At 36.9% G+C, this 19809-nt stretch overlaps 6 protein-coding genes across 6 annotated transcripts; 5 read left to right on the top strand and 1 right to left on the bottom strand.

The window, feature by feature from the left end:
* Positions 1-30: 30 nt before the first annotated feature.
* On the bottom strand, positions 31-2577 carry SPOG_00831 (3'-5' exonuclease for RNA 3' ss-tail; the record flags this gene model as incomplete). Its single annotated transcript, XM_013169007.1, has 2 exons — positions 31-1662; positions 1858-2577. The coding sequence occupies 2 exons, from the start codon at positions 2575-2577 to the stop codon at positions 31-33; spliced, it is 2352 nt and encodes a 783-aa protein (XP_013024461.1).
* Positions 2578-3384: 807 nt separating this feature from the next.
* SPOG_00832 (DNA replication factor A subunit Ssb3) lies at positions 3385-3702 on the top strand (the record flags this gene model as incomplete). The annotated part of the gene is made up of 1 exon (XM_013169008.1): positions 3385-3702. The coding sequence occupies one exon, from the start codon at positions 3385-3387 to the stop codon at positions 3700-3702; it is 318 nt and encodes a 105-aa protein (XP_013024462.1).
* An 858-nt stretch (positions 3703-4560) lies between these two features.
* On the top strand, positions 4561-6843 carry SPOG_00833 (sec14 cytosolic factor family protein; the record flags this gene model as incomplete). The annotated part of the gene is made up of 1 exon (XM_013169009.1): positions 4561-6843. One exon carries the CDS (start codon positions 4561-4563, stop codon positions 6841-6843), a length of 2283 nt encoding a protein of 760 aa, XP_013024463.1.
* Positions 6844-7164: 321 nt separating this feature from the next.
* Positions 7165-15759, top strand: SPOG_00834 (ATM checkpoint kinase; the record flags this gene model as incomplete). The annotated part of the gene is made up of 2 exons (XM_013169010.1): positions 7165-15227; positions 15286-15759. The coding sequence occupies exons 1-2, from the start codon at positions 7284-7286 to the stop codon at positions 15757-15759; spliced, it is 8418 nt and encodes a 2805-aa protein (XP_013024464.1). The 5' UTR covers positions 7165-7283.
* Positions 15760-16076: 317 nt separating this feature from the next.
* SPOG_00835 (uncharacterized protein) lies at positions 16077-16949 on the top strand (the record flags this gene model as incomplete). The annotated part of the gene is made up of 2 exons (XM_013169011.1): positions 16077-16395; positions 16459-16949. Coding segments are annotated over 2 exons (340 nt in total), but the record flags the coding sequence as incomplete, so codon positions are not given.
* Positions 16950-17084: 135 nt separating this feature from the next.
* Positions 17085-19463, top strand: SPOG_00836 (oxysterol binding protein). Its single transcript, XM_013169012.1, has 5 exons — positions 17085-17204; positions 17284-17330; positions 17470-17501; positions 17551-17628; positions 17713-19463. The coding sequence occupies exons 1-5, from the start codon at positions 17198-17200 to the stop codon at positions 18971-18973; spliced, it is 1425 nt and encodes a 474-aa protein (XP_013024466.1). The 5' UTR covers positions 17085-17197; the 3' UTR covers positions 18974-19463.
* Positions 19464-19809: the final 346 nt, after the last annotated feature.

Below are 19809 nucleotides of genomic sequence, written 5' to 3'. Positions count from 1 at the left end.
AATAAACCATAGATCCCTAGTATACAGATTTTAATTTTCAACGATTGAAACAAAAAGCTGATTTTGAAATGGCTGAACGTAATCAATGCGGAATGCTTGTCTAGTTAAATGGTATTTTTCTAACCCAGTTAAGGCATTGAGTTGTGCCTTAAGCCCAAATTCTTCTAGTATTACACTTGAATGTCTGTCAATGTTCACTATGCCATGGCAAATGGGTAGCTTATTTTTTGGAAGTCGTGCCAGATATTCCAAAGCCCAGAAGCGATCAGTATATCGACTCGTGTATTTCATAACTTTTCCCCTGAAACTATAAAGAGGCAGCTTTGATTCTATTTGCTCTCTAGAAATCAACTTTGATTTGTCCCCCAAGAGTACGCATTGCATTTGATAATGGTTTATCAAATCTGTAAATCGACGAAGAGGAGACGTAGACTGCATGTAACCAGACTTGATACCCAGAGAAAAATGTGGAGACTTTCTGGTCGCCATGTAAGAAGAAGTCAAATACGAAGAGATAGGATACACTTGCTTCAAAGGAACCATACCGAATTCGTCTCGCGCGCGGAGTAAAGAATCAAAGTTTTCAGTAAATGAGCTATCGAATGAAGAGGGTACATTTTGACCGCGGAATATACCTGGAATACGATAGTCGTCAAAGAATTTCGCGCTAACATGGCCAGCTAAAACCATACACTCCGCAACCAATAATTCTGCGATGTTCATACCAGAATGGTTTACTTTTAAGCATATAGAAGGAAAAGAGCTCCAATAAACTGGATTAACTCCACTTATTGAAGTTTCTGGAATTGTTTCTGGTAATAAATCCACGGAAAAAGACGGTTGGTCAGATAAGAAAGCATTATTCCTTTTTCTAAAGCCAGTAAACTTTTTCATTTCTTCCAAAATTTCCAAAACTTTCTTTTGGTCATCAACAGGTATTGCAGGCTCCTTCACAAGATCCCCTACTTGTAAAGAAGACCAAATTGTTACATTCTCTTTCTTTTTTAGGGCAGCACAGACTTGAGAGAAAGTATAGCGCTTTGCACGACGTATCCAGCTAGGCTGGACTTTGTAGTCTAGCACAGCACCTTTTTCAGATAATTTAGCACTAAACGTTAATGCTTTTTGCCTATCGTTTCCATCCAACGTCCATAGTAATTTGGTCAATTCCAATGGTAACATAAATTTCTTTTCAATATGCGTTAAATATACGGTCTGAAAGTTTTTCTCAGCAAAAGCCATAAGAGGGCTATTGAGATCAATCATGCTGGAAGGATTTGCTATATGGATGTGCATCCAAGTCCCGTCATTTTTTTTCTCAATGGAAATTGCATCATCAACTTCAACTGTTGATGAACTATCGAATGCAAAGGCATCCAGGTGTGTAAAGTCTGTTCTCACTTCTTCGAGAACATCTCTTGAAACGGAACGACTAGGATCAGAGAAAGAATGAAGATCCTGTTCGTATTGTTTTCGATTTGTAGGATGTAACTGAGGAAAAGCAATGCGTACTTCTGGTAATAACAACCTGGATATCGTCCATGGAGACCAAACGCCAATATCACACAAGAACTCATGAAAATTATTAACTGCCAAGTCTTCCTTACACTCATAAAGACCTATTTCTTTATATATTTCAGAAAGAAGAGGATGGGGCACTCTCTGCACATTACACAGAATCGTCTGAAATTTTATAAAATTAATCATCATTTTGTCATATTCTCCCCATACGAAAGAACGCAATGCAAATGGCTTTATCTTTTTAGTACTGCTGGGGAGTGTCTTATAACGTTTATTTTCTATCAGATGCCGTGCTTTTCGTAGAAATGTAAGGTAACTAGGAGATTTGATCCGTACGGTAGTCAAAAAATTAGAATAATTTGAATTCTTGTATAACGGGTTCATGAAAACAGTCTGAATTTCCGAAAACAAGTGGTCCACAACTACGAAACGCTCATTGCGTGGGGTAAGGTAAGTCAAAAGTGCGATCTTCTCAGCAATTGTGGTGAATTGATCGCCGTATACTATCTTCAAAAGCTCAGGAAAAGTAGTCTGAAAAGGCATAGGCTTACGGGCTTGAAGCGTGGGATAAATCTCGTTGAATTTTTCATAATTCAAAAATCCGGCTTTTTGTACCTCTTTACTAAGATTTTTTAGGCTCTTGGTAATGATTTCCAATAAAGCAGGAGGAATAACCACCTGGCCCTTAAGTCTTTTGTTGTAACTGTAATCATTAAATTGAGGAATGAAATCAGGAAATCGAAGCAAAACTCTTGGTGTACGATTTAGACCCAAAACACCTCCTTCATTGATGGTCGTTATCAAGTTAGCATAATTCTTAGGATTTGTTCCCGCATACACGCCAATCTGCAACCCTGTCATAGGGTTCATCACTACTAGTAAATCTCCATAACGAAATGGATGAGAAGGCCCTAAAGGATCTTGGCCTGGCACCGAGGCGCATCCCACTTTCTCTTGGCTTTCCAGTGTATCGGGAGTATCTATATCGAAGGTGACGTTTTTTATTTTCGTATTATCATAGGTATTTTGAAGAAACTCCTTTATAGAAACAGGCATCTTTTTATTTTCGAGATCGAGGAGCAATTGCTCGACATCAATAGACTTAGGTGCATTATTACTCGCAATCCTAGTTGAGTCATCAGCCTGCTTCCGAGTAAATGCAAATGTAGAGAAGGAATTCCTTTTTAATATTATCGATACAATACTTCTTTGGCAACGGTTTAGTCGAGCGTTGCTACACCACTGATGCATATATCTCTTAATGCACAAAAGCTCACTCATTGTCCCGAGAGAAGGCGATACAAACGATCTAAACCCCAGAAAAGAGCCTTTTCGTAAGGAAAAGGATGGCTTAGAAAGCATAAGCAAAGAAAAGTGTGTCCTCTAAAAAGAATGGGTTGATTGCATTCAAGTTTGGCATCGTTTTTCTTTTAGACAGGTAACATGTTTCTTATATTTTTATTAGCGATGCCCTTTTTTGGAAATAAAAATGAATAGAAATAAAAAAAGAAATGGTATTCGCTAATTCTTCCTTGTTTAAAAGAGCTTATATCGCCGCCGATGAAAAAAAGAGAAGCATTCGTTTCAGATTTCAAGTATATCACCACGCTTTCCTACCCATGAAGGATATGCTCGTAAATAAAGTCAATCTTTCCAATTGCACCTTAAAACATACTTCTTATAGAAGACAAATCTATTTTTCATCAATTCTCTTTCGACAAAGAATGGTCTGTTTACACATACAAGTAACAATGGTTCGTTACCCTGTCGTACTTTCTTGCAATATTGTAAGTTTCTGATTAGTGTTCCTCTCTCAGGAGATTCTTTCCCTTTACCATATAATAAACAACGCGTTTATAAAGGATGGAACGCCCTACGCCGCGTGTTACTAGCGATATGCTTGGCGAATGCGCCGGTAGAACTGTCAGAATTGTTGGAAAAGTGAACCATGTGAGTGACCGTGCTGCGCAAGTGGAATGCAACGATCATCCCTTTGAAATGAACCTTACGGTCGATAATAATTTGGAACCTATGCATTTTTACGAATTTGTCATCTCTGTGAAACCTGATACTTCAGTACAACTTCTTACCTGCGTTGATTTTGGTACGAACATAGATATGGATGTATACAAACACCTTGTTCAGTTTAGCAACAAGTACAAATCGCTGTTCTACGAATAAATTACTTTCTCTCTCAAAAGGATAAACTCCTTAATTTTATAACTATCTTTTTGGTCTTTTTCTACTCCAGTCCAGTGTTCGTCGCGTCCAACGCGTCATAAAGCTAATTTTCATGCCACGTCGTCTTCTTTTTTACGAAATAACTTCTCTAAGGTCCTTTCGAATATTGAAAACATATATCTATCGGTCCAAATATACAATTTTTAGACATCGTTGACCTACCTAAGATTGATCTTTACGGAGCTCGAACGAGGGTGAACGTGCATAGTCTCGGGATACGGAGCCTAGCGTTTACCGTTTCTTCGTAAAATACTTTCCACAATAGCTACTTAGTAGGCTCTATCCAACTACCATACACGCTTGTGTATTCTGGCTAAATTGAACCGGAAGGAATTCTGCGAAGGAAAAAGGATATTACAAAGAATTTGGAGTCCTTTTACAAATCCAGCACTGGAAAGATCTAAAATAAACAGAACTATTGTCTTTTTTTTTTTTAGTTGATTAAGAACTAGTAGTGAAGCTTTGGTTGTCATTCGAATGTCCAATTCGTAAACTTATTTGCTTGCTTTACATCTTAATTCCTGTTTTCTCGCACGCTTTCATTCTTTCGGTTTTTTTCCTTCGAACACAGTTAGGTAAACAACCCAAATTACGTTGGATTGCCAGCTTTCGAAGGTTAAGCCCTTTCTCGTTCTATTAGTTTGCATTGCAGATTATCCAGTATAAATTAGGCTCTTTTCAGTTTTCCAGGGTCTATCCTTATTATCTGTGCAATCTATCGTTAATCGTAACCATTCTCTTATAGGCTTTCACTTTTGGCTATTTCAGTTTGGTAGTGATTTTTATATTAAGTATACAATGTCACAAAACACTCGTGCGGGTCGTAGGAACGGTCTAGGTCGAATTTGCAGTTCTATACTTGGCATCTGTACCCCCAAGAAGGAAAAAAAGGAAAAAACTACTCCTGTCAGGCCTCCAAGAAGCAACAGTGAACAGCGACCTCATTTGACTTTGCAGCCTGCCCGTTCGAATTTTAGTGAAGTTTTTCCCTCTCAATTGCAGGACAGCACGACTCCTCATGGTACTCCTGAATTCAAGAGTCATTCCTTTTTTAGAACCGACGTTGGTTCCTCAGCCAATCAACAGCCTCCTGCCGCTCTCACCGGTCATGTAGCTACTATGGACACAAGTAATGATGCTTCCACTTCTGTGACGCAGCCCGACACAATGAAGCAGGTTACTGAGGTTAGTTCTTCACCTTTGCCATCCGAGACACTTCAATCAAATTCAAATGATAAAGTACATAATTCCTTCATGCCGACAGAGTCACGATTGGTCTCCAGTACTGTGAAAGTTAGTGACGTGCCTGAATCCTTAAAACCGGCATCTACTGCTGAGGAATCTGTGAGCGAGGTATTAAGCCCTGCTCCCAATGCCAATGATCTTGGTGAAGAAATGATAAGCAAAGGAAGAAACCCTAGTAAATTGAATAAAGAACTTTCTGCTTCGAACTCGATGAAAATAGAAGGGACATCTACTGATCTTCCAGAGCAGCAATCGACACGTTCTGTACCTCTTACCCCTGAATCCGGTAAAAGTGTTGTTTCCGTGTCGGCTAAACAACCTAGGTCATCGTTCTCATCGCATGAAACTGTTGTACCTATACCTATAGAGACACGGACGGATAACAATCAAAAAGCAAACAATGAAAGTATAACGAAAGACCAATCCAAGCATGAGCGTTCTTCTAGCTCGTCTACAATAAATGGAGTCAACAATAACAAAGATACAGAACAATCTAATCAAATTGCTGCAGGTACTGAAAATGACTCAAAAGCGAAACCATTACGAAACGTTGATGGTGTCATTCAGGAAAAACCGGATGAAAACTTTTCATTACCATATGAACTTGAAGAAGATGGGTCATGGAATGCTCCTCTTCCATTTCCCAGTCCTCATTGTCATTTGACGCCTCAGTACCAAGACAAAGATTTAACTGAAGGACAAAGGAATATGTATAAAGAAGTATTCATTTACTGTAATGATTTAAAAGACATTCCTGTTTCTTCAAAATCCGATAAAACAGAAGGCTTGTCGGAAGTTGAAAAATACTTCCTAACTAAAGAATGTATTTTGAGATTTTTGCGTGCTACAAAGTGGAACGCAAGTGCTACCAAAAAGCGCATTTTAGATACACTTGTATGGCGTCGTCAATTTGGTGTCAATAATATGCATCCTGATGAGGTGCAGGAGGAAAATGCCACCGGGAAGCAGGTTTTGTTGGGGTATGATAAAGATGGTCGTCCTTGCTTGTACTTGTACCCTGGCAGGCAAAATACAAAGACATCACCTTTGCAGATTCGACATTTGGTGTATTTCCTTGAATGCGCCATCGACTTGATGCCACCAGGCGTGGAAACATTGGCTTTATTAATTAACTTCAGGGATTCTTCCTCTCGGTCTAATCCAAGCGTTGGCCAGGGTAAGGAAGTCCTTAATATTCTTCAAACTCATTATTGTGAGCGTCTTGGTAAGGCATTAGTTATCAATATTCCCTGGGCGGTCTGGGGCTTTTTTAAATTGATTTCTCCGTTTATAGATCCAATCACACGAGAGAAGCTCAAATTTAATGAACCTTTAGATCGTTATGTTCCTATGGATCAACTTGACACAAACTTTGGAGGCTCTTTAAAATTCGAGTACTTTCATGAAAAGTATTGGCCTCAGATTGTAGAATTATGTAAAATCCGTCGTCAAATTGGACTTGAAAGATGGAGAAAAATGGGTTCTAAAATTGGTACTAGTGAATGGGATATTAAAGGGGGAAATGATTATATTAAGGATATGAGAAGTTATGTTCGTCCTGGATTCAGTATTCGTTCCGCTTCTCCGACAGTAGCTCCGACAGTGAACGAGGAAAAACAAGAGAAGCTTTTTACGAATTACAAAGAATCGGATTCCAGTAATCTAGAATCTAGAAATATCAATGGAGAGAAGGCTGATTTCGGAGCTTATCTGAATAATGAACGGCAACAAGTGCAGCAGAAACTTCAGGGGGCAGATCAAGATTTCAACCATACTAGAAAGCTATCTACGGCTAGTGATGCTGGGTCATTTGTAACTGCGGATGGTATGGATTGAATTATTTATACTAAGATGGATTGAAGTTCATATTTTGTTCGCTCTCTTTAGACTATGTTGCTGAATACTCGTTTGCAAGCTTTGGCCATGAAATACGTGTTTTAATAGATGAAAATAATTTTAATTCAAAACTGGACGCGTGGTATTTTACGAAAACAGTTACAAGCTTTTTTAGTTATTAGCAGATTTAGTATATATCAATATAAATCTGGTTGTTGTTTATAACTACATCCTTTATATTTGCTTTAGAAATTTCATTTCCATTAGATGAGCGTTAGTGAATTATTACCGGTCTTTGTTGGGTACTACCAGTTCATTCACTCATTTTGTCTACTTAAAATACTAACCACTACCAGAACTGTGCTGTATCTGATTTTAAACATATGAATTAAAAGAATGACTATATAATTATTTATTCAAAAAGAAATAGTTAGACGCATATGGCCCGCCTTGCTCAAATTCTTGATGAGGTTTCATCACTGAAAATCAAAACCAGAAATGATGCCATTGAAGAACTTCGAGCTTTTATAGTTTATTCTAGAAATAGAAAAGACTTAAAGGAACAGGATTGCTCGGTTATTCAACGAATCCTTAAGCGTTTATTTGAAGTGGAGAGAGAAATCAACTATCAAAACACCAAAAGGCAGGTTTCTATAGCTTCCATAAATGATCGGTTTCAAAAGTTAGGCAGTTTGTTTCGACTCTATGTAGAAAGCTTTATTCTAGTCTTTACTGAGTCTCAAATACCAAAATTATTGAATTTGATTCAGAGATTCACATATTCTCCCAAAGGTACAATATGTGATCCAGTCTGTTTGGATTTTGGAAAATCTTTACATCTCTTATTTTCTCACTCCCCTCATGTACAACATCTGCAATTTATTGATTGGCAGAATATGGTGCTTTATTGCTCCAAAGCTGTGGAAGACCTTAGTTTCGTGGATGAATCCTACGTGAGTGATAGTGAAGAAGAAATGTTAGCTTCACAGAGTTCTAAAAGTGATAAATCTATATGGCGGTCTCATGATACTATCCGAATTAAGCAGGAAATAGTGGAGTATATTACAGTTATAAAACTTTTAATGGATTGGTTTGCGGCACCGATTCATCTGGTGCAAAATGAGCTGCTATGTTTTCTTCGAAACTTTTTTAGGACTTTTAATGAAGAGACTAATGCTCACTTGCCTGCATTGAATTGCCTATATCGAATGTGCGTTTATATTGTGACTAATGACCGATCTGCAGTATTGCAAGTCACGGAGCTTATTTTCCAAATATTAGAAATAAGTCAGAAATGGAAAAGGTCTACACTAAGGAGTTTGTTATTGCAATGTTTAGCAGCTTCGTTTCCCATATGGTCTAACTGTACTATATGGCAATTAAGTTCCTCTCAGTCATTCTTTAGTTTTGATTTGTTAGAATCTTCTTTTGATATTCTTAATAGTATGCTGCAAGTTTACGGTGATGTATCTCACTTCAACTTGTCTATGTTTATGTTCGATGCGACTCAACGGAAACGGAACTTTGCTTCTCTATTCCACCCAGATTTTTTTCTTCCTTATGAAGTATCGGATAAGAGCCACTTGGATCTTTATTTTATTTACTTATTTATGGCTCAAGTCGTGTGTTTAATGGAACATTGTATTAACATGCGTTCCATCTCAAATTTTCCTAAGAAGCGCAGAAACAACATTTCTTTTTCAAGCTTATTAATAAGCATTAATTCACCGGATGTACAAGAATCTTCTTTTTCTGTGCAAATTCTTTCAATAATCGTGTCCATTTCATCCATGTTGAGTCCTGAAAAAGTACGTGACCTTACTAAGAATTCACTTGTTATAGCTGAAGAAAAGAGTGTATCAAATTGCTGGTATTATTTTCTTTTATCTAATGTTTGCTATAATAAGGCTTATAGTATAGTCCTGTCTGAACCAGTTCTCAAAAGCATTCTTGCTTTATCAATTCGGGGTTTGTTATACAGTGAAACTTCTTCAGTGTGCTATCATATACTATCCTATTTTCATATTTTTCAACCTCTCTCGTTTCCTAAATTATTCCCTTACCTTAATCAGGTTATGTCAATGTCTGAAAATCACGCTCTGGATATTTCCCACGAGGCCCTACAATATTGGAAAACACTCTATTTTTTGCTGCAAGGTTATAATTCTGTGAAAAAAGTACGGTTCTTTCATTATTTTCACCGATGGATTTTTCAACATTTATCGAAATCTTACATTAATCCCGATATTAATAATTTTATGTACTCCACGTCCTTTTTTGATGAGCTTATAAACATAATCATTTTTTTATATTTCAAGAAAGTATCACCTCTTTCCATAAGATCTTGCAATGAGCTTACACACGGCCACTCGCTTACCTTCTTAAAAAATGCTTGGACATATCTCAAATGTCAGGAACTAAATTTTCGTGGGTCACAATCTAATGAACACGTTAATCCGAATATGCAAAATGAATGGAATAATGTAGAAGAACTACAAAAGCTAGTTGAAATCTTAGAAAACAATTTGAGAATGATCTTAGCCGGCTTGAATGATAAATACTCGACTAAAGATATACAAAGCCTGGAAGGAAAATTAAAGTTACTTGTATCTTTATTCTTTCTGCATGTTACTCTTAAGTATATGATGAATGCATTCCATCAAAGTGAGCCATATACTTCATGCGCTCATTTTGAGAACGATGTTTTTACGGTAATTCACAATTATACGAAGGATTTTGAAACTTCAGAGGAGCCTATTGCTTTAATTTTAGCTAGAGCTTTACAACTAACGGTAATCGTTTCCGATAAACTATTATGCCTTGGTGATAAGGTAGTTGAGTTGATTTCTTCTTCTTCTTTATCCTCGCTGCTTGTGTTCATTTTAAAAAAGTGCTCGATCTTTCAAAGTAGTGATGCTCAACCGCTAGACATAGCTGATGAAGATTTTCAGGACGATATTTCTATGTACAGACCCGAAACTCTTGTTAGATCTGCCACCTCTATAAATGATATAGAGGACTCACAAAGACAGAAAACTATTGATAGCATAGTGTATATCCAGCATAATTTGGACCGCATGGCTCACTATAATGAAAATGGGCTTCGTAACATTATTTATTTATGTGATTCTCGGAATTTTTGTTATCTCTCATCTTCATTTTATCAATATTTTTACAACGTTGCATGTGTTTCTGAGTCAATAGTTCTGAATTCGCTCCAAATATTCGCGCAAAAAATCTTGATGGACTACTCTTTCGAACGAGATGAGTGTTACCTACTTCAATTTTTAAGTATTTTTCGTTGTTTATTAAATTCTCAGGTACCTTTTGGCCCTTCTTTGAGAAAGCTGATACTGAAGATTACTAAGTTCATTCGAAAAGTGATGCTCGAAAATGGGTACTCTTCTTCTACTGGAAGAATTATTTTATATGGGTTTTTACTGGATTTTTCTGAAGAAATCTATGAAATCTCTTCCGTACATGATTTGAAAACGACATTTAAACAGTTTATTCTTGACCCCGAACCCATAGTCATTTTTCAGTTAAGTCCTAACATTTCAAGACTTATATTTAATGCTAAGCGTGAAAGTCTAAAGGAAGTAATGGAAGAATTTGAGTCTTTGGTGGTTCCTAATCATGAAAGTAGAAGGTTTGTATTGACTCGTTTTATTGTTTTTCTGGTCTATACTTTGAATTTCAATCGGCCGCAACTGTTACTACAACTCTTAAAATTTTCTAATTCAAAAGAAGGGAGTAATGTACTTAACTACCTTTTAACAGCAACTGAAGACTATAGGTTCGGTTTAAGAAACCTTTTCAAAACTTATAGATTTGAACTCTTTCGGGTTTTTGTGAATAATGATCTACAATTTACAAAAAACGATTTTTTTGAATTTCCCTTTCATTCTCTTTATCCTAATGGATTAACATTTATGAAGGACAATATTGAACCGATGTCTTTAGTCCTTCTTCTAACTGGAAACCAGAGGTTAGCGCAGCTATTATGCTCCAGAATTTCTGTATCTTCTACAATAATTCAAGAAAGACTTGCTTCAAGGCTAAATGTTGCAAAAATCCTTAGCAATATTGAAGTTTCGAATGAAAATCTACTTCGTCCTTTGAATACGCGATGTAAACTTGATTTCCCAAATCTAGTGGATTCCATAATTTTTTCTTTGTCCTTTATTAAAGACTATAATGAAATTGGAGCAAACTTAAAAAAAATAAGCCCTTCTGTTTTCGTTGTTTATGAGCAATTATTTATCTTTGAAGAAGAATGTCTGGACTTTGATCTTACAAATTATTTTGGCTTTCAATCAATGGGGGTTATATATTATCTTAACTATATTAGCAGCATGGTCGAGTCGTCTACATTTGTGTACTCTCTAATGTGCATAGTAATTAGGACAATCGGTTTACGGGTCTATTGGGAACCAGATAGCAATCTTTTAAAGCATTGCATTTACCAGCTTTGCCTATTCTTGTCTTTCTTTGATAGGTTTGTTAAGCCGAATTACGTTATTATGGTAATAGTAAGTCTAGCTAAGGAACTGATTCAAATATCTTCGTTGGCTTTCCTCGGCATTGGAATCATAAGGTATTATTTGAAACGGTTTCAAATAGAAAGCACATTCGATTCTGTGTATCTTGTCAATGTTTGCACAGAGATATTAGGTTCATGTCATAATTCAACGTATTTGACCAAAGACACATTGAGTTATTTTTACGGTTGGTTCAGCGGCTTTTCTAATAATTTATCGCCTTCGCTAGATGTTGAGAATGGATTTGGGTTTCTTCGCTGCTATGCAAATTTTGTTCAGGCTTTGCCAGTAGATTGGAACAACTGGACTCCCATTTTAGAATCATTGTTTTTAGGAAAAAGAATCCTTCCCGTATTGCTAAAAGAAAGTAATACTTCTCTATATTTTTGGCAATCACTCTGCTCTTGTCCCCTCAATGCCTTTGGAAAAGCGCTACCAGAAATATGTAAATACCATGAGTTATGCGATATATCTAAATTTCCTGATTATCTGAAAACTTACTATTCGAATATGATGGGATCATCTTTCCTTTCCTTAACCGATGAGACGAATGAATCAACAATGAATGACGAGTATAATATTGACTATGAAAGTACTACATATTCCAGTATGAGAAAAAATGTTTTTAAACGTATCTTGAGAGAAGTCGGATTACTTTTATTTTCGTATAATTTTTTTTACGGATCCTTCATTGAAAGTAGCATAAGGCTTTTTTTACACGAGGACGTTGATCATGAGTATGAGAGTTGCTTACCTTTTGGTAACAGCTCAATTTTATACGAAGAAAAAGGTATGATAGATATTCGAAAGCCTTCAAACGACAGCAGCCTATTTAATTCTGAAAACGATCAACTCTTCTTGTGGGTAGACACTGCCGTTGCTGAATTATTAGCACAACTGGATAAGACAAACGAAGTACGGGCTCTATCTTTATTGAATACGGAAATAAAAGGAGTTTCCCTTCATTTTTTCCATTATATTGTGCATATAGTTTTGCTTGATCATGAATTTCATGGTCGAAATAAAACCGCCTTCAATTATATCAATTCATTGATTTTCGAAGGTATAGAGCAAGCAAGAGAAAAATCGGTACGGGAATTATGCATGAAAGTATTACTATATCTTCGGAAACAACCAAAAGTTCATGAAAGCACTCCTTTTGCAAGAAATTTTTGGCTTAAGACAGATTACTTGGTTGCATCGGAAGCAGCGTATCAGAGTGGTCTTTGCGAACAAAGCTTGCTATTTCTAAATTTGCATCAAACGGATACCCTTGAGTTTAATAAGTCTCATCTATCGAATGTGTTAACGGGATTAGATTGGCTAGATGTTTATTATGGAATACATCGAGAAAGTAACTTCCGTAATATGTTAATGAAAGCTGTTCATGAAAAGAAGAGTTTTTCGGCTATATCGTATCTGGATGCCATGAATTTTATTAGTTCACAATCAATCCCTGATACAAAAATGACTATGTCTAACACTTTGTTAAATGGCGGATTTTACAGTTTGAATGAAAGCTATGTCGACTGCTTGAAGAGTCAAAATTCTATCGATGAATGTAATAATGAAATTTACGCTTCTGCTTGGAGAATGCAAAAATGGGATCTGCCTCCTGTAGGTGATGAGACAGAGTTTGATGGAAGAGTCTACGGATTATTGCAAAGCGCGTACGATTCGGATTCAAATGAGTTGGAATTACGGGTTAATGATTTTATATGTCGATTTATGAGAGTTAATTGTCACTCCCGTGAGAAAGAAACTTTATTGTTTCACTCTCTGATCTCTGAATTTACTTCTTTTCTATTCAAAGAAGGGTGGAACATGAACGAAGACCTCCATGATAGATTAATTAACGAAAAGATGCTGATACTTGAGCGCTATGATTATATCGAACCTTTATTAAGTTTTCAAGACGTTGCTTTTACTTTATTAGAAAATCGTGCAGAGCATCTGAACCAATCTAATCTGAAAGAGATTCGGAAGAAGCACATATTAGCATTACTTAAGAATGGAGAAGTGTATCTTCTCACGGGAAAGTTACAGTTGGCTTTGTCTACAGCAATGTCCAGTGATTCATTGTATAGCTTGCACCTCGTGAAGGATACGAATATACGCCAAAAGATTGACTTTTTAACATCAAGAATATTATGGCAAAAAAATGAAACGTCGGATGCCATTTGCTTACTTAAACAGTCTTTAGATAGTACTGAATGTTCTGCCTCGGTTTCATCTTTATGCTATGCTTATCTGGGAAAGTGGTTGTTTTCTACTAAGTCGGAAAAAACTGAATTCATCTTAGAAAACTGCTTCGAAAAGGCCATTTCATACGTGTCGGACCTGGATGACACCACTTGTTCAAAAATTCATTATATGTTTGCTTCATTTTGTGATGCGAATTATTCAAGCCCTGAACTTAATGAGGAGTTTAGAAGGGCGGAAAGGCTTTATCTTGAAAAGAAGGATGACATTTTACAATTGGAGGACTCTCTAAAATTATGCAAGCAAGAAAAAGAGAAGAGAATTCTGAAACATCATTACTTGAGAGAAATGGCGGCACTCCTTTCAGACCAGCGAGAATATCAAACACTTTGTGCTTCCAAAGATATGATGTTAAAAAAGGGTATTATTCATTATTTAAAGAGTTTGTTAAAGAGTGATGAAAACGACGTTACAATATCTAGGTTTTGTATTATGTGGCTTTCAAACTCTAGTTCGGAAACACTTAATGTTGAGATTGAGGACCATATCTTGGAAACGCCTCGTAAGAAATTTATCCCTGTGTATTATCAGTTGGCTGCAAGGCTTCTCAATGATGGCAGCAAGTTTCAAAAACTACTCGGAAGAATATGCTTAGATGTTGCTCAATTGCACCCTTATCATTCACTTCATGTGCTTTACTCTTTAATTTCCAGCCCATCCGAAGCAGAAACTCGAAATGGGGAGTCACGATTCGCTGCGGTTCAAAATATCATGAAAACTTTGCAAACTTTTGGGGAATCTAAATCATTAATCGATAAGCTTTTAAAGGTTTTTATGAATTATGTTACCCTTGCTGAATGGAACCCTCGCAGTAAAACCGCTAGTACATCATTCAGCCGCTCCCCTTGTGCTGCGTGGTTTTTGAATGATTTTCCACAACTAGATTTAGCTCCCATAACTTCACATTTGGCGATTAATGATATGGCGAACTATTCTGATGTGCCTACAGTCGTTTCTTTTTCTAATACTATTGGATTTGCTTCTGGTATCAATGTTCCAAAAATCGTGAAATGTACCAGCTCCGATGGAAGAATACATAAACAATTAGTGAAGGGAGGAAATGACGATTTACGACAGGATGCAGTAATGGAACAAGTATTTGAGCAAGTGAACGGATTTTTGAAAAACTACAGATCAACAATGCAAAGGAAACTGACTATGAGAACTTATAAAGTAATTCCCTTAGCATTAAAAACGGGTGTTATTGAGTGGGTATTGAATACGGTTCCTATGGCTGAATATTTAGATCCTGCCCATAAGCGCTATTATCCTAAAGATTGGTCTTTGAATGTCTGTCGGAAATTGATAGTAGAAAAGCAGATGGAAGATACAGGCACTCGTCTGAAGGTATTCGACTTGGTTTGTAGGCATTATCATCCTGTATTTCGTCATTTTTTCTTTGAAAAGTATCCGGATCCAATGATTTGGTTTAGAAATCAGACAAACTATTCAAGAAGTACTGCAGTCGCATCCGTTTTAGGATATGTTTTGGGACTTGGTGATCGACATGCGAATAACATATTAGTAGATGTAACGTCAGGACAGGTGGTACATATTGATCTTGGTATAACGTTTGAGCAGGTAAGTATTGCTAAGGGATTCAGATGGAAAGGGAATAATAAATGCTAATCGTTTTCAGGGAAAAAAATTACCTGTGCCAGAATGTGTTCCATTCCGATTAACCCGAGATGTTGTAGACGGTATGGGTATAACAGGTGTAGAAGGTGTATTTCGCCGTTCCATGGAGTTTACACTTGAAACTCTCCGACACGAAGTGGAATCGCTAGTCTCCATATTAGAGGTGCTGCGATATGATCCCTTATTTTCATGGTTAATATCTCCTATACGAAGGATGCGGAAACAGAAGCTGCAAATAGTAAGTTCAGAGAATGAAGAGGATATGGAAGAGACCACTTCATCTATTTACAAAGATCCTAAGAGAAAACGTATAACGCAGTCTGTGGAAAGCGAAGCTGAAAGGGCACTTTTGGTTGTAAAAAAAAAACTGTCCAACACTTTGTCAATAGAAGCTTCGGTCGGTGAATTAATACGCATTGCGCGGGATCCAAGTCAGTTATCTCTCATGTTCTGCGGATGGTCTGCGTTTCAATGATATGAGGTTAAGAGTGATAAGCCTAACAAGACGATTCCTTCATGAAGTTTATGATTCGTGTATACTAGAAACTAGTAAAACACACTTGATGACTTACTATGTTTAGATAAAAATTGAATTCAAATCAGATAATATTTTATGGAGTTTGTCGAAACCTTAAGGTAATGAGAGCAAAAAAAGAAGAAATTTTTCTTTGCTTTTTTTTTTTTATAATTCTACTGATTAGGATTCGTCAATAATAAAATTTTCCATATTCTCGTGCCAGAGGTTCATCACAGTGAACCTACCTGTCTTTTGCCAATATCGAAAATTGACAAGATGGCAAAGAAGCAATCCGTAAGAAGTAGAAATTTCAGAAGATCTGATCCTACAGGGGATGATGTTGGAACAATTCCTTCTGAGGAAAAGCCTCAAAGTGTAAAAGAAAAAGTTGCTAAAGAAATTGCAACCATTGCACTACGATCTGGAAACTCGGGAGAAAATGGAATTAGTAAGAAAAAAAGACAAACAAAAGATGTGAATAGAAAGAGAAAAGAAAAGTTGGAAGCAGCTATGAAAGCACAATCTCGAGAAGAGCGTCTGGAAACCAAAGTTTCAAAAGCAAAGAATAAACACGAGAAGTTGAAGGAAAGAAGGGTAAGTATTGATGATAGTGATTCTTTACAATGCTATGAAGAATTGAAACTAACAAGGGCTCAGAAGGGAGACGATGACGAGTAATACAGGCGAAAATTTTAAGTATGAATCGTACTTTGGGTAAAGGGTTACTATGGATTAGGAAGTTTTGGGGTATTTACTTTTTCTTTTTTGGTTTCCCGTCCAAAACATTGGTCTTATTTTGCTCTTAGAAAATTTGGCAAAAATTCAGACGGATAGGGCTGGCCATCTTGCGATTGTTTTTGGTATGGAAGACTGGATTTCATGCAGAAAAGCACAATCTGTTTTTTCTTTCGGAACTAAGAATTTGATTTATGAAAGTCTGTTTCCCCTCGTGTTTTTTTCTTGGGATTTACTAGTAATATTTGAAGCATAAAGAGCTGCGCTTTGTTCGAATTGCAAGCCAGCTGCAGCTTCCTATTTCATAACTTTTTTTTATGTGTTCCTTACTCTTTGTTTGTGAACGGTAATAAAATTTTTAGAGTTCAGAATGACCAGAAAGTAGCAAACAAAAAATAGGAATAGAAGCAAACAGTTCTTTTTCATTTAATTCTTTTTGTAATTCTCTTCAACCCTTATCTTGGGGACTTTCTGTTTACATTTGATTTCCTTCCTGGGTTTGACGTCAAGGTACAATACATATATATTTTGGCCAACGTCGAACATGACCGAGTAAGAGTTGCAAATAACCAACAACAAAGAAGGAAGAATTCACTGAGAACTACTAAGAAAAGCCATTTTTTATTAGCGAAAATAAGGAAATTGTAATAGGCGATCCATTATGCCTCGTATGTAAAGAAATAGCTACGCTCATGCAAAGATTAGAAATCCCTTGGTCTTGGATGTGGCTAACAAAAACATCTCTAGATGACAAACAGGATAGAGATACGGAAGAAATCGAAGATGAGGGCAAGGTTTGTAGTGCTTGACGTTGGAAGGAAGCAAACTTGTAGTGTAGACGATACAATGCTCCCGATAGTGGGTTTACAGCTTTATTATATTTTGATTTGTTCTTCTTTTCGTCTAGTAGACCGTTGTTAACGTATTTCCTAGAATATCATTCTTGGAATTGTGTCTCAATTGAGGTAGGCAAAAGATTTGCTTTTAGACACAGTATCGCTGACTCTGTTTTAGACCAAATATGGACTTGTCAAAGGTGACACTCCCTACGTTTGTTTTGGAGCCGAGGTCAATGTTGGAACGAATTACAAAGTACGTGCTATACTATATGGGAAGATGTTTCGATGAAAACACTTTTTTATTGATAAACACCTTGTGAGCTAACAAGTTGATTAGCTTTATGAGTCATCCAGATTTTCTGCTCCCAGTTCCTCATGTTCCTTCTGCCGAAGAACGGTTCCTTGAGGTGTGTCGATTTTACCTTTCAGGATGGCATATTCGCCCTCCGGGTGTAAAGAAACCGCTGAATCCAGTTTTGGGAGAGACGTTCACGGGCTTTTGGAAGTTTCCTCCATCCGACATCCAAAGTCCGGGGCTGAATAACCTGAATGGTGTTGCGGTATACATAGCCGAACAGGTGTCCCATCATCCACCCATCAGTGCCTATTTTTATTACTGTCCTCAATACAAAGTTCGCATAGACGGTGTCCTAAAGCCGAGGTCACGCTTTTTAGGTAATTCTGCAGCTAGTATTATGGAGGGAGTTGCTAGCATCAAATTTTTGGAACAGAATGAGGAGTATCTTTTGACCCAGCCAAATATGTATGCTCGTGGCATTTTGTTTGGTAAAATGCGGATAGAATTAGGAGATCATGTTACTGTGCGTTGTCCAGATACAGACTTGGCAGCTGATATCGAATTTAAAGTGAAAGGCTTTATTAGTGGAACCTACAATTCCATTGCAGGGAAGGTAAAACGCATAAGCACAGGTGACGTGCTGTACAAACTTTCTGGAAAGTGGGATTCTGAAATTGTACTGGAAAATGTCAGCACAGGGAAGACCTCTACATTTTTGGATGTCACAGAGCTGCCGGTCTATCCTGTCATGGCTCGACCCCTAGAAGAACAAACTATTTATGAATCACAGAAGTTATGGCATGAGACATGTGAGGCTGTGAACGCCCGAGACCAATCTGTTGCAACAAAGTCAAAGACTGCGATTGAAGATCATCAGCGCGAAAAGGCTAGAGCTCGGGAAGCTAACAACGAGAAATGGCAACCAAAATATTTCAAACAAACTGGACCCGAAGAATATGTACTTGATATGGATATACCGTACGAAAAGTCTGATGCTGAAGTGCTCTGTAGTTTGGACGATCGTATACCAATTTTTAGCGAAAACGATCGTGCGTACTATCGTAGCCTTATTGGTAGAGGCTCGAAATCTGAACCCGCAGCTCAAGGAAATGAACCTCATAAGCATGTAAGAGACAACGGCCGGACGCGATTGAATGAGAATCGTCCTCATCACCTACGTGACGGATCTAACCCTGCTTCTAGTTTCGTGACTTATCGAAGTGAAAATGGATCTGTGGACGAATATCATGATGCTCAATTGCCGGATCAAGGAGTTCTTTCACAATTAGAGGAAAATTAATTTGGGTAATATATGTGGAGAAAGGAATGCTAAAAGTAAATGTTTCGGGTTTGGATAGTTTTATTATTTCTCAACAGAGGTCTTTTTTTTATACTTTTACAATATCATTGCTTAGATGTATGTAAAAGTCTTTAGAGACGCGTTGTTCTTTGGAAGTTTTCAACAGAGATGGACGTTTGGTGTCAAGGAAGCTTCCATTAAGAAAGGACCAAGATGTTTCTTGTGCATTTGCTATCTGTATCTCTTTGAGTGCAGAAAACAAAATGTGAAACATACAAAAGTGTTTGCTTTGAAGAACTGAATTGTTCCATTCTACAAAATCTTTATTTTCGAATTACGAAATTTAATGCTACATGATTTGTATGAACGCTTTATTTTATATCTTATTTTTCTATTACTTCTTTCCATTAGAATTGTGTGCTTGTCTCATATTGATTAAGGTGACCTTTACCAGAATATATGAATAAAATATATGTATTTAGTCTTAGAATCATGGATCTTATTCCGGTAGCATCTTACATAGAGGTATGTATTTGTTAACTTTGTATATTTCCAAGTTAGATAGGTATTGAGTTTTTGATGAGAGTCAGCAATCAATGGAATGTATTGACAAATTCAACGTAAAAAGAGAAGAGCATCTTTGTGTCCATTGATTTCTAACCCTAGACATCAAATACAAAGGAGGATTGACTATGAACTATCCATGGAGCAGCTAAATAGGAGCCATTCTTGTGAAATCATCGAACATTTTTATTTGTTTACGAACGCATCGCAGTGCAAGGATACTTTTTGCAGACTTGAGGAATCGTTTTAAAAAATAACTGATTGAATCGATA

This window comes from Schizosaccharomyces cryophilus (assembly GCF_000004155.1).
Source record: "Schizosaccharomyces cryophilus OY26 unplaced genomic scaffold supercont4.5, whole genome shotgun sequence".
NCBI classification, from domain to species: Eukaryota; Fungi; Ascomycota; class Schizosaccharomycetes; order Schizosaccharomycetales; family Schizosaccharomycetaceae; genus Schizosaccharomyces; species Schizosaccharomyces cryophilus.
This window is presented reverse-complemented; position numbering and strand designations above follow the sequence as displayed.

Coding starts and splice junctions, on each gene's coding strand:
- SPOG_00836 (XM_013169012.1), top strand. Junction 17,502..17,550: donor GGAATTGTGTCTCAATTGAG/GTAGGCAAAAGA, acceptor ACTCTGTTTTAG/ACCAAATATGGACTTGTCAA. Junction 17,629..17,712: donor ATGTTGGAACGAATTACAAA/GTACGTGCTATA, acceptor CAAGTTGATTAG/CTTTATGAGTCATCCAGATT.